This window comes from Lucilia cuprina, chromosome 3 (assembly GCF_022045245.1).
Source record: "Lucilia cuprina isolate Lc7/37 chromosome 3, ASM2204524v1, whole genome shotgun sequence".
Classification (NCBI taxonomy): domain Eukaryota; kingdom Metazoa; phylum Arthropoda; class Insecta; order Diptera; family Calliphoridae; genus Lucilia; species Lucilia cuprina.
In genome coordinates this window covers 44,581,226-44,594,778 of record NC_060951.1, presented here as the reverse complement: position 1 = coordinate 44,594,778, position 13,553 = coordinate 44,581,226, and the positions used below count along the sequence as shown (strand labels likewise).

General features: G+C 26.3%; 1 protein-coding gene across 3 annotated transcripts in view; it reads left to right on the top strand.

Moving 5' to 3' along the window:
* Positions 1-4,597: 4,597 nt before the first annotated feature.
* Positions 4,598-13,553, top strand: part of LOC111683654 — a 101,933-nt gene continuing 92,977 nt past the window's right edge. For all 3 annotated transcript variants that reach the window (XM_046945644.1, XM_046945645.1, XM_046945643.1), the window contains exon 1: positions 4,598-5,523. In XM_046945644.1, the coding sequence (XP_046801600.1) occupies positions 5,162-5,523 (362 nt within the window). In that variant the 5' untranslated portion in view covers positions 4,598-5,161. The remainder of the gene's footprint in view (positions 5,524-13,553) is intronic.

The window sequence follows — 13,553 nt, the reverse complement described above, 5'->3', positions numbered from 1 at the left end:
CAGCCAACAGCTAGTCAGTCATTCATCCAGGCTTTATTGACATGTTGTTTTTGTTATATTTTTTGTTTTTCTTTTGTGGGGTAATGGAGGTGTGTAAGGTTGAGCATAATAATAGCAACAACAACAACAACAAATATTACTCTACTCCCTTACAGCGCTTTTTTTCTTATTTTGATACTTATGTATGTAGTTGTTGTTGCTATTGTTTGTGTTTTTTTATTGTAGGTCTTTATCGTTAAGTCGTCATCATCATTGTCGTCTGTCTGTCCATCAGTCAGTCAGTCAGTTCGTCCGTTTGTTGTCGTAATTTACAATAACAACAAGCATGTCATTATTTGTACATGTGCGCCCCGGCAACATGTTTTTTTCTGCTTCTTTTTTCCACACACATTTACGTTTTTTTTTTAAATAAATTTATGCTGCTTCTTCTTTCTCTTTAGTAAAGTATTTCTTGTTTTTTCTTTCGTTACAAATTGTTACTTTATTATTGTTTGTAATAATGTTGTCGTAGTTGTTGTTGTAGTCTTCTTATTTGATTTTTAAGCCTATTTTTTGTATTTTTTTTTATAACAGTGTCTTCAACACTAAAAATGAAATTTGACAACAGCGCAAAAATGTGTTCTCTAAACATGTTGTGTTAGTTAGATTGTATATGTGTGTGTGTGTGTATATTTTGTTTATACACACTTTCGCAGAGTATGTTTTAGTGTTGTTGTATTTTGAACTCGTTACGCGTTTTTGCCTTTTAAGCTTTCTCATTTAATTATAATTGTTTTTGTTGTTGCTAAAATCAAAAAATAAAAGAATAAAAGAAATATTCTACAACAGCAACATTTTAACATCGTCATCATCAGCAGCAAACAACAACGATAACAACAAATGTTGTAGTTGTTGCTGTGTTTTTGTTTGCTGAAATTTGGCAATCTGGCATTTCTCTCTTATTTCAATTTGTTTAAATTTTATTTAATTAAAAAATACAAAAAAACGTAGCAGCAGCAACAACAACACAATTCTTTGTGTGTGCAAAAAATAACAATTTATTTCACATTCTTTCTTTGTATTTTTAGTTTTTATTGTAGGTATTATGTATTTTTAATTCTTTTTTTTATTTTGCATATTGTTGTTTAAGTTTTGTTTAATCAAATTTTTTTCTATACTCTCACCTCTATTCTTTTAAATATTTTTTTTTGCTTTTATTTCTCAAAAAAGATTTAGATTTATTTTTTTTTATTTAGGGCGAAATGTTTCGCGTGAATAATAATAAAAAGTTTTTTTTTCGCTAAATTTATTATTTATTTAACACCTTTAGATGAAAATAAAATTAATTTACTTTTTTTAAATTAAAAATAAGATTTTTTAAAAGTGGGTCAGACTATAGGAACAAAATAATTAGCTAAAGTATAATTTAGAAGGATTTTTGTGAAAAATGTATTATTGAAGTAAAACTGTTATACATATGATTTGCTTTAAAATAAACTGTTCTAAAAAAATTTATAGGAAAAAAGTGTTATACAGTACCTACGTATAAAATAAATGTTGTACACTTGTTTACCGTTGAAAAAACTGTTATACTGAAATTTTTCTGCAGTAAATAACTGTTATACACATTTTTTTATAAAAACAATTTAAAAGACATTTCTTATATTTATGTATTATTTAATTAGATCTGTTATACAAACGATTTCCTATTAAAGAAACTGTTCTAAATAAATTCTCTTTAGAAAAAGTGTTATACCCTATATAAAATTAATATTAAACACTTATTTATCAAAAAAAAAAAAAAAAATAAAACTGTTATAGGTACAATTTTTTATAGAAACTGTTCAACGAAAATTTTCTATAGAAAAAAGTTTAAGTTATGCACTTAATTACCAGTGAAAAAAACTGTTATACTAAAATTTTTCTGTACAAAATAACTGTTATACACAATTTTTTTTTAGAAACTGTTCTCATACAATTTTCTATAGATAAAAGTGTTATACGCAATATTAAATACATATTATACTCATAATTATCAGTGAAAAACTATTATATTGGAATTTTTCAGCAGAAAATAACTGTTATACTAATTTTTATAGAAATAATATAAAAGACAGTTCTTATACTTAAAAAAACTTTTATACGAGAATTTTTCTTTAGAAAAACTGTTATACACAAATTTTCTAATAGTTGAAAAATGTTATACAATATTTTTTCTGCTATAAAATTTTTTTTAATTTTTTTTATATAAAGAAAAGAACAATTACAATTTTAAAACAATAACAAAAATATTTCTTGTTACTGGCCAACAAAGAATTTTATTATATTACTTTTGCAAATACATGCTAAATATTTCTGACGAAATTCAACCTCTTCCATGCATTAAATTGAGGACAAAAGTCGGCTTACAATTACACACAAACAAAAAAGACAGACTAAAGAAACAAAATAAGGCGACATTATTTTATTGCCACTTTTTTATTTATTATTTTTATTGCAAATGTTGCTTTTATTACTTTAATAAAATGTTGATTTGTTTTTCTTTTATTTTTATTATTTTCTATAAAATTTTATTACTTGTGGCTGGCTTGAATGATGTGTAATTCAAAAAATAAGTTCACTTCTATAAACTTAAGGAAATATTTTATTTATTTTAATTTACTACAATTTTATAATAAAAACATAAAAATTTTTAAGAAATATTTGCAAAATCTTTAAAGTTTTATGAAGTTTTCTTTGATATTAAGAATAATCTCTTGATTTGAGTTAAATTATTACTATTTTACAACATGTTGCCAGACTTTAATTTTTCGCCAGCCTTACACATGCTGCACTACAGACGAGATTAGATTATCGAGTAGACTATAGACTAGACTATAGAATAGACTATAGACTAGACTATAGACTAGACTATAGACTAGACTATAGACTAGACTATAGACTAGACTATAGACTAGACTATAGACTAGACTATAGACTAGACTATAGACTAGACTATAGACTAGACTATAGACTAGACTATAGACTAGACTATAGACTAGACTATAGACTAGACTATAGACTTGACTATAGACTAGACTATAGATTAGACTATAGACTAGACTGTAGACTAGAATATAGACTAGAATATAGACTAGACTATAGACTAGACTATAGACTAGGCTATAAACTGATATACTATAGATTAGCCTATATGATAGAGTATAGAATAGATTATAGTCTAGTCTAGACTATAATTCTAGTATATATTCATATCTATAGTTTAGATTATAAACTATATAATACTATAGATTAGACTACAGATCAGAATATAGACTAGACAACAGATTAGTGAATGGATGACTATGTGGACTACTTACCCAGTATTTTAATAAAATTAATGTTGCCAATATGAAGGAAAGAAAAAGCACTAATGAAGCAAAAATAATGCAAAACAATGTAATAAAGCACTTTCAAAGTTATTGTTTTCATTTCTTTTATATCTTTGTTTTACAAAAAAATCTTTATTAATATTAAAATCAAAATTTTTTTAGCACATGTTGTTAATTTTTTAATGTTATTTGATACTTTATTTGAAAATACTTACTTTAGCAACTGTTACTACAACTGTAATTGTTCTTTTACATAATCAGCTGTTGCAAAACACTTGATAAACTTTAACAGCTGTTTTGTTTTTTTAAGAAATTTTTATGATTTATCTCTAGCAATTGAAGTGTGAATAGCCTTAATATAATTTTCAGTTTAATTTTTATGTACAAAATTTGTTTATATTAAATTAGAAAATATAATTTATATTAATAAAATGTTTTTTTTTCTGTTTATTTTCAGGTTATATGTTTCTTCTTCTATAATGTTTGGCTGTATAATTATAATATAAACAATGCTTAAGAAAATAAACAAAATCGAATTAATTATTGTTATAATTTATATGAAAAAAATAAAGAAAACAAAGCAGAATTTGTTAAAAACTAAAATTAGTGACTTTACATTGTAAAAATTAAACAAAAACAAGGAAAAAACATATGTTTATAATAAATTTCGTTTTTTTACTTATTTATAAATTAACTAATTATATTTTTTTAATTTCTTTTTTACTTACAGGATGTGAAAATAATATTTTAAATGATTTCTCCAAAATTTTTTATAATAAAAAATATAAAAATAAAATCATAATATTTAAAAGAAATTAAAAAAAAATGTGGAAATTAATAATACTGGAGAAAACTTGTGTTCTTTTTTAAAATTAATCCATATAAAAATATAAAAAATAATAATAATCGTAATATTATTAAATAAATAAAATATAAATTTTAATTAATAATATAATAAAAAAGAAAAATATTGAAATTATAATATTAAAAAAAAAATATATATATACAACAAAAGAAGGGGTTTAATTATATATATAAAAAAATCTTAAAAAATAGTTTTTAAGGCTTAAAGCTAAATAAAAATAAATAAGTGTAAACATATGCTAAAAATATAAAATTTATCTAAAAAGTTTCTGAATACAAAATATATATAAAAAAATAAATAAAAGTAATTATAACAGCTTATTAAAAAAAAATATTTATTAATATTAATAATAAAATAATAATATTCAATATTATAACCAACAACATCATTATTAAATAAATATAAAAGTGTAAAATTCTATATAAAATAATATTTTAAAATTGAAAATATATATAAAGAAAAAAAAGCTAAAAGCAGAGCATTTTGTAATTTAAAAGAAAAAATAATCTTATACCAGTTGCTTACAGTGCTGTTCAGTTGTTAATAAAAATAATAAATAAAAATAAGAAAATAAATCAAGAAAATATGTTCAAAAAAGTTAAAACAAATTAAACATAACAAAAAATAACCTTTAACCTTAAACATAAAATAAAAAAAAAAATTTGCTGCATAACAAAACCTTTTTAAGGGCTGTCAACACATATTAACCTACTACTACCTTTACACCACAACTTTTCACCTGAAAAAAAATCAATCAAGTGAAATCAATCAGTAGAGAGCTGCCACACTTGTGTTTTTATATAGTAATTAAGTTTTTGTTAAATTTAAAAAGCCAACAAAAGAAATTTTCACTAAATTTTGTTTAAAATGTTGCATTATGAGATGTATGTTGATGATCAGCTGTTAAAGTAATAACATTTAATAACATTTGTTATTTCGGCATGAAATGGAAGCAGCCATACGTTCATCAGTACAGGTCGGTGGTCCACAACCGCCACCTAATGGTGGTCAAAATCAACAACAACAACAACAGCAGCAGCAACAACAACAACAGCAGCATCAGCAGCAACAACAACATCATCAACAGCAACTTCATCACCATCATCAATTACAACAACAGCAGCAGCAACAGCAACAAAAACAATCACAAAATACTGATAATGGACCTACGTCCAATCAACCACCGCAACATCATTCACAGCATACACAACAGTCTAATCAGCAACAGCAACAACAACAACAGCAACAAGCAGCAAATATGTCAGCCTATCAACAAAGGTTACCAGCTGGTGCATCACCAATTCATAGGTAAGACAGACAGAGTTTTTTTTCTTTTCTTAAATATATTGACAATACTATACAATTATTGTTCGCTATAGTTTATACAATTTGTTAAATCTGTGACTTTGTTACCATGTACCTTGGTTGTCAGATCTTACAACGTTGGTGGCCTCCGGTAGATTAATATTAAGTTTTCTAGTCTGCTAGATCGGAGGTGATGGATTCGAAACCTACCTGAGGTACTGACAATCCTGTTACTTAAGCAATGTGTACACTGTTGTAAGATTTTACAACGTGGTGGCCTTCGTTAGGTTAGTATTTAGCAATATACTTACAAGGTTTTTACAACACTGTTGCAAGACAAAAGTTGTCAGATACTTTATGAATATTTGTCAGCCAACGTTGTAGGATCTGACAACCTTGTCAAAAAAAAAACCTCTTGAAGCGGTTAGAAAGAGATTTTCTGCAAAATAACATAGAAAAACGATTAGACTATTGACTAGTCTATAAATTAGAATATAATCAATAGAAAATACTAGTCTAAAGACTGGATTGTACTATACAAACAGTTGTCAAAAGAGAGCTTACCACGCTTCTTAACATTTAACTGGTTGTGTATGAAATTTAAATAACCACCGTTGTAATTTTGTTAACTTATCGTTATCATTGCAATAACGCATTGCTGTCATTTCGAATAGACGTTGTGTCATATTTGACAATGCAATGTTTGGTTTGGCAACAATGTGTTGACACTTTGGTAACATATTACTATTATTTTTGTTTATTTGATAACTTTGTTTATTCTTTATATTTTTGTTGTTAACTTGACAACTATCCGTACACACTTTGACAACGAATGTTATTGAATAATTTTAAACACATTGATGTCTATTTGGTACCAGGAGCGTGTAATTTTAAAACGTACCTTTTCCCTCTGTGTAGACTATATTATAGAATATTTAATATTTACTATAGAAAACTTGTTGTTGTTGTGTTTTCTTTATGTCAAAGCTTGTTAAAAAATTTAGACTTTTATGAAGTTTTTAGAAGTTGCCTCGGATTTTTGCTCATATTCTCTTTATTTATGTTTTTTTTTTTTGAAAACTGTCTTTTATTTATGTTATTACTTAAAATCGCTCTAAATACCACATTTAATACAAAGAAGTCTGGTAACCTATAACAATACAATGCAGAGCTACCATATGACTAAACGTTTAGTTTTCTTATAAAAATCTAAACTTTAGTGAAAATTTAACTGAATTTTATTCAATAACAATTGTTTTATTCATTTAATTAAAATCTATTATTTATAGAAAATGACGCAATACCCTTAGTCGCTCTAAAGTTTTTTTTTTTTACAAAAGCCCAATATTTAATAAAAGAAAACATAAAATACATTGTAGTTTTTTGTAACAAATGCTATGCTTTGTTTTAATAAATAGAAAAGAATATTTCTAATTTTTTGCCTAATTGTTTTCTAATTTCAAAAAAAAAGTGATTTGCCAAAAACTGAATAATGTTTACGGCATAGAAAAACAACACAACACAGCCAACTATTATTATTCGCTGCAAATGATTTATTTGTTTAAATTGTCTTTTTTTCTTCTAATTTTATACAAACTACAAACAAAATAAATAAATTGAAAATTACTACAAGTTTTTATTTATTTTTTTTTTGTTTTTAGCCGACATAAAATACAAATGCAATAACAAAAAAATTAAACTAAATATAGCTAAATGTAAAAAAAAAAATACTTGTCAAAGTGCCATAAATTTTGTTTTAAACCCGAGAGAAAAAAAACGCATAAAGTTGGCACAATCTTTCATTTCCTTTCGCTTTAAGAGTACATAACAACAACACGCTAACCCCAGTAAGAGGCAGGCGAACGGAAGGCAACATAACAACAAAATGAATTTTGGCAACACAGCAAATTTGCTGTTACAATAATATAGTGTGTGCATCCCTGTTTTCTTAAAATTCATGAATAAGTTTGTTCTTACGTTTTTGTGTAAGAATTGATTCTTTTTTTCTCTGTTTTCCAATGAATTCCACGTGTATATCATAAATTCCGTCATAACCAAAAATATGTTTCCTTTGTTTGAGTGTTTTTGTTGTTGTTCTTGTTGTAGTAGTCATATTTGTGCCTTCTTTTTTTCAACATCATCATGCCCTGAAATGGTGATTATGATGATGATATGCCAGCCAAACTTAACTAAATTTTGAACTTTTGGCATTGTGTCGTTTGTTTTTTTCTGTAATGCGCCATAAAACAAAATGTTTGTTTGAATTTCAATTGAACTTTTTTTGTTAAATTTAGTTAAGGTATTTACAGTTGTGTGTGGAATTATAGGTTTCTTTGTAACAATGATGCCGTATTATATTTTAGAAATAATTTCCTTTTTCTTAATATTATTCCCTTAAAAAATCGCTAGAGAGACTAATTAGTTAATATATTTACAGAATAGTCAGTATCTTAGACAATTGTAAAGTCAATGGACTAGTTCTACGGCTAGGGAAGCAGACTTCTCAGTACACAAATCTATTAAATAATCAACAATAAAATCTATAGACTAATCCACAGAATAATTAGTACATATACTGGTAAACAGAGTAGTCTATATAATAATCAACAGACTAGTCCATGTATTAGTTAACAGATTAGTCAAAAAACTAGTGCATAAAATAGTCAAGAGTCTATTCCATAGACTAGTCCACCATCTAACACATAGACTAGTTCATAGCGTTCCCACGACAATTGGATCTTCGCTCCGGAACGACCCGAGTCATACTCGACCAAAGATTGTCAACCCAGCGACAGCTGTATCAACCGAAAGTTTTTTCCCCAGGAAAGAACTATCGGCCACAGTCGAGCTGTTACAACAACAACAACTAGTTCATAGACTAGTCAACAGATAATAGCCTACTGTTAATAAAAGACTAGTTAACATATGACCATAGACATAAACTAGTCCATATAATAGTCAACAGACTAGCTTAAAGACTATTATAGACTATTCCACTATATAGTACATAGACTAGTCTAAATAACACACTATTTCATAGACAAGTCAAAAGACAACAGTCAGACGATAGTCTAAATAACAGACTAGTCCATATACTTGTCCATATACTAGTCAACAGACTAGTCTATAAACTAGTCTACAGACTTGTCAGCAGACTAGTCTATAGGCAAGTCTATTGTTAAAAGGCTAGACTATACTATTGACTAGTCTACAGACTTCTTTATAGACAAGACTATTGACTAGTCAAAAAAGTCAACAAACAACGGCCTAGTCAACATATATTACTATAGATTAGTTAACAGACTAGTCCATAGACTAGTTAACTTAGTAGTCAATTAATTATTACAGACTTGTCAAAAGGCTAGTCAACAGACCATTCCATAGATTAGTCAACACACTAGTTAACAGACTAAACCATTGACTAGTCAACACACTAATTAACAGACTAGATAATTGATTAGTCTACAGATTAGATAATTGACTAGTCTACATACTAGTCTATAGACAAGTCTATTGTCAAAAGGCTAGACAAGAGACTAGTCAACACACTAGTCAACAGACTAGACCATTGACTAGTTTATAGACTTATCAACAAACTAGTCTATAGACAAGACTATTGACTAGTCAAAAGACCAGTTCATAGAATAGTCGATATAAATTTGTACTAATATTATTTTACACCATTTTCAAATTACAGTTTTCCATGCCTGATACTACACTTTTCAAATTTGTTTTAAATAAATATTTTTTTTATTAATAAATATTACTTTTTTTAAATTTGCTAAAACTACTTTAACTTTAAGAGATGTTGACAACACTATTTAAATGTCAATGATGCCAATCATAATAAGAAACTTAATCTCTATTTGATTTCAATCGGATTAAAAGCAGCTTTACTTTTTAATAACTTTTATAAAATACTTTCCTTTAAAACCAATTTTTATAAATAGTTCATTGAACGTAAATTAAACATTAATTAAGATGAATTGAAAATTTTTTATTTACATGTTTAATTTTATAAAAATTTCTCATTTTTTTCATTTTTATATGCATTAGTAATGGGTCACGTAATTCTTATTAAATTTGTTTTATTTTATAATTCACATAATCTTATCTAGCCAAAAAAAAAAAAGAAAAAATATAAATATATTTAGTCTGAGTGCAATGAAATATAAACCGAGAGCACGAGATTACGTTTTATTACGTTTTTTTTGAGATTAGATAACGAAACAATTTCTATTAAATATATAACAAAATAATGTTTGTTGTATGTTTTTTTTTAGCTTTTATCAATCAATTATTTACTTTGAAAATCCTTCCTTAAAATGATAAGATTTGAACTTCATTGTTATCAATTTTTTTTATTATTATAAATTATTAATGTTTTGAATAGATCATCAACGAAATAATATTTGATAAGATTATGAAGTATGAATTATCATGTTATGAATTGTTGTTATTAATTTAACATTTTTAAGAGAAGGTTTTTGTTGTTCGTATAAAAAAACCCACGTCATTGTTAGGAAATTACAGAGAAATTACTTTACTAATAGTACATAGACTAGTATATTCCCTAGCCTATAGACTTGACTTTCCTCTAGTCTATAGACTTGACTTTCCTCTAGTCTATAGACTTGACTTTCCTCTAGTCTATAGACTAGACTTTCCTCTAGTCTATAGACTAGACTTTCCTCTAGTCTATAGACTAGACTTTCCTCTAGTCTATAGACTAGACTTTCCTCTAGTGTATAGACTAGACTTTCCTCTAGTCTATAGACTAGACTTTCCTCTAGTGTATAGACTAGACTTTCCACTAGTCTATAGACTAGACTTTCCTCTAGTCTATAGACTAGACTTTCCTCTAGTCTATAGACTAGACTTTCCTCTAGTCTATAGACTAGACTTTCCTCTAGTCTATAGACTAGACTTTCCTCTAGTCTATAGACTAGACTTTCCTCTAGTCTATAGACTAGACTTTCCTCTAGTCTATAGACTAGACTTTCTTCTAGTCTATAGACTAGACTTTCCTCTAGTCTATAGACTAGACTTTCCTCTAGTCTATAGACTTGACTTTCCTCTAGTCTGTAGACTAGACTTTCCTCTAGTCTATAGACTAGACTTTCCTCTAGTCTATAGACTAGACTTTCCTCTAGTCTATAGACTAGACTTTCCTCTAGTCTATAGACTTGACTTTCCTCTAGTCTATAGACTAGACTTTCCTCTAGTCTATAGACTAGACTTTCCTCTAGTCTATAGACTAGACTTTCCTCTAGTCTATAGACTAGACTTTCCTCTAGTCTATAGACTAGACTTTCCTCTAGTCTATAGACTAGACTTTCCTCTAGTCTATAGACTAGACTTTCCTCTAGTCTATAGACTAGACTTTCCTCTAGTCTATAGACTAGACTTTCCTCTAGTCTATAGACTAGACTTTCCTATAGTCTATAGACTAGACTTTCCTCTAGTCTATAGACTAGTCTTTCCTCTAATATATAGACTAGTCTTTCCTCTAATATATAGACTAGTCTTTCCTCTAGTCTATAGACTAGTCTTTCCACAAGTCTATATACTAGTCATTCAATTGGCTTTCATCTAGTCTGTAGACTAGACATTCCTCTAGTCTGCAGATTAATTTTGCTTCTAGTATATAGACTAGTGTTTTTATTCTAATCTATAAACGTCACTTTTATAAACATCTGGTAAACCTTGAAAATCAATCGAAGAGCTACCAGACAACATAAGATAAGGTTACCCCGGCTTATTTGACACAAAAAAAAACGTTTGTAATGGTAACCTTTAAATGAAACCCCCATATAATCAAAATTAACTCTAAATCTAAACATGACTCATCAATTTTAAAACAACAACTTAAATTTAACTGAGTTTTAAAACATAACCAGTTTTAATATATTCTAAAACAAACATTTAAATTTAAAATTTCAAACAATTTTGTTTCAAACAAATTTATGACGGAAAGTTTAATAATTGTTTATTCATGTATATATTAACTAAATAACTATAAATCTTAAAACAAAATCGAATAGTAAAAAAATTGTAATATACCCGTATTATTAATAAATAACGGTACAAAAACAAACGAACCATTTAAAACATAAATTAAGATTTTTATTTAAAACATTTTTTTTTCTATTTTACAATTTGTTATACACATCAGATGATGATGATAATGATGATGAGCCATACGTGACATTTTTTCTTAATTTACATAAAATATACAATTTAGGTTTTGTCTGTCTCGATTTTATCAAATGGCCTTAAAGCCAATGAACTATTTTTAAATGCTACTAAAATTTATTAGATAAAAATGTACACTTAGTCATTTTTATAATGTTTATTTGAAAATTAAAAAAAAAAAAAAACCAATAATAATATTTATAATTATGCAAATTTATTTTAATAAACAATAAAAGAGTTGACAAACGTAAAACCACAATTATTAATAAAAAAACGGTTTTATTTAAGATTTTTTTCTTGTGGTTATTAATCAGTGATTAAACAACTTTCTCATTTGAAAGGTTAAAGGTCATTAAAGGAAAATTTACAAAAAAGGCTTTTGAATTAATGAAAATTTTTCAAAGTTATTAAAATATAATATTTGACATCACTTTTTACCAATGCTGCCACTACTTTTAATGAAACAATTCGTTTCATTATTAGTCAAAACAATTTAGCGATTTTTTATCATTATTTTTGTTTATTTTTTATTAAATTACATTTTTCCCTTAATTATTCACCCTCACTAACCTTAATTAATTTGTTTTAGTTTAGTTTTTTTCTCTTTCATGTTATGAAAAAAATTTCATTTAAATTCATTTTCATTTCTTTGAAATAACATTAAAAAAATTATATTTTTAAATGTGACGGTTTCGCTTCGTTATGTCGAAAAATTTTTTTGGCAACAATTCAGCAACAAACAGCAAGACATAATAAATTTATAAAACGCTAAAAGTTGCCAATAAAAATATGAAAAATTAAAACATAAAAATGTAGACTTTTAACAGCCAAAAATATAAATAAATTGCATAAAACATAAAGTTTTTTGTTAAAAATAATTAAAAAAAAAAACATTTACCTATTTTGTGGCATAATTGTTTTATTGGAAAGTTTACAAAATAAGAAAAATAAATGCCAAATTTAAACCAATTTCAGTTAAATGTTAAAATGGCAACTACCGTCAACTTTTGTTGCCAGCAACATGTTGAGAGAAAGATTTAAAATTTGGCTATTTGATATTAGTAGATTGGTATTACTTTTCATTTTAATTTATCTATCTATCTATCTATCTATCTATCTATCTATCTATCTATCTATCTATCTATCTATCTATCTATCTATCTATCTATCTATCTATCTATCTATCTATCTATCTATCTATCTATCTATCTATCTATCTATCTATCTATCTATCTATCTATCTATCTATCTATCTATCTATCTATCTATCTATCTATCTATCTATCTATCTATCTGTCTATCTATCTATCTATCTATCTATCTATCTATCTATCTATCTATCTATCTATCTATCTATCTATCTATCTATCTATCTATCTATCTATCTATCTATCTATCTATCTATCTATCTATCTGTCTATTTATCTATCTATCTATCTATCTATCTATCTATCTATCTATCTATCTATCTATCTATCTATCTATCTATCTATCTATCTATCTATCTATCTATCTATCTATCTATCTATCTATCTATCTATCTATTTATCTATCTATCTATCTATCTATCTATCTATCTATCTATCTATCTATCTATCTATCTATCTATCTATCTATCTATCTATCTATCTATCTATCTATCTATCTATCTATCTATCTATCTATCTATCTATCTATCTATCTATCTATCTATCTATCTATCTATCTATCTATCTATCTATCTATCTATCTATCTATCTATCTATCTATCTATCTATCTATCTATCTATCTATCTATCTATCTATCTATCTATCTATCTATCTATCTATCTATCTATCTATCTATCTATCTATCTATC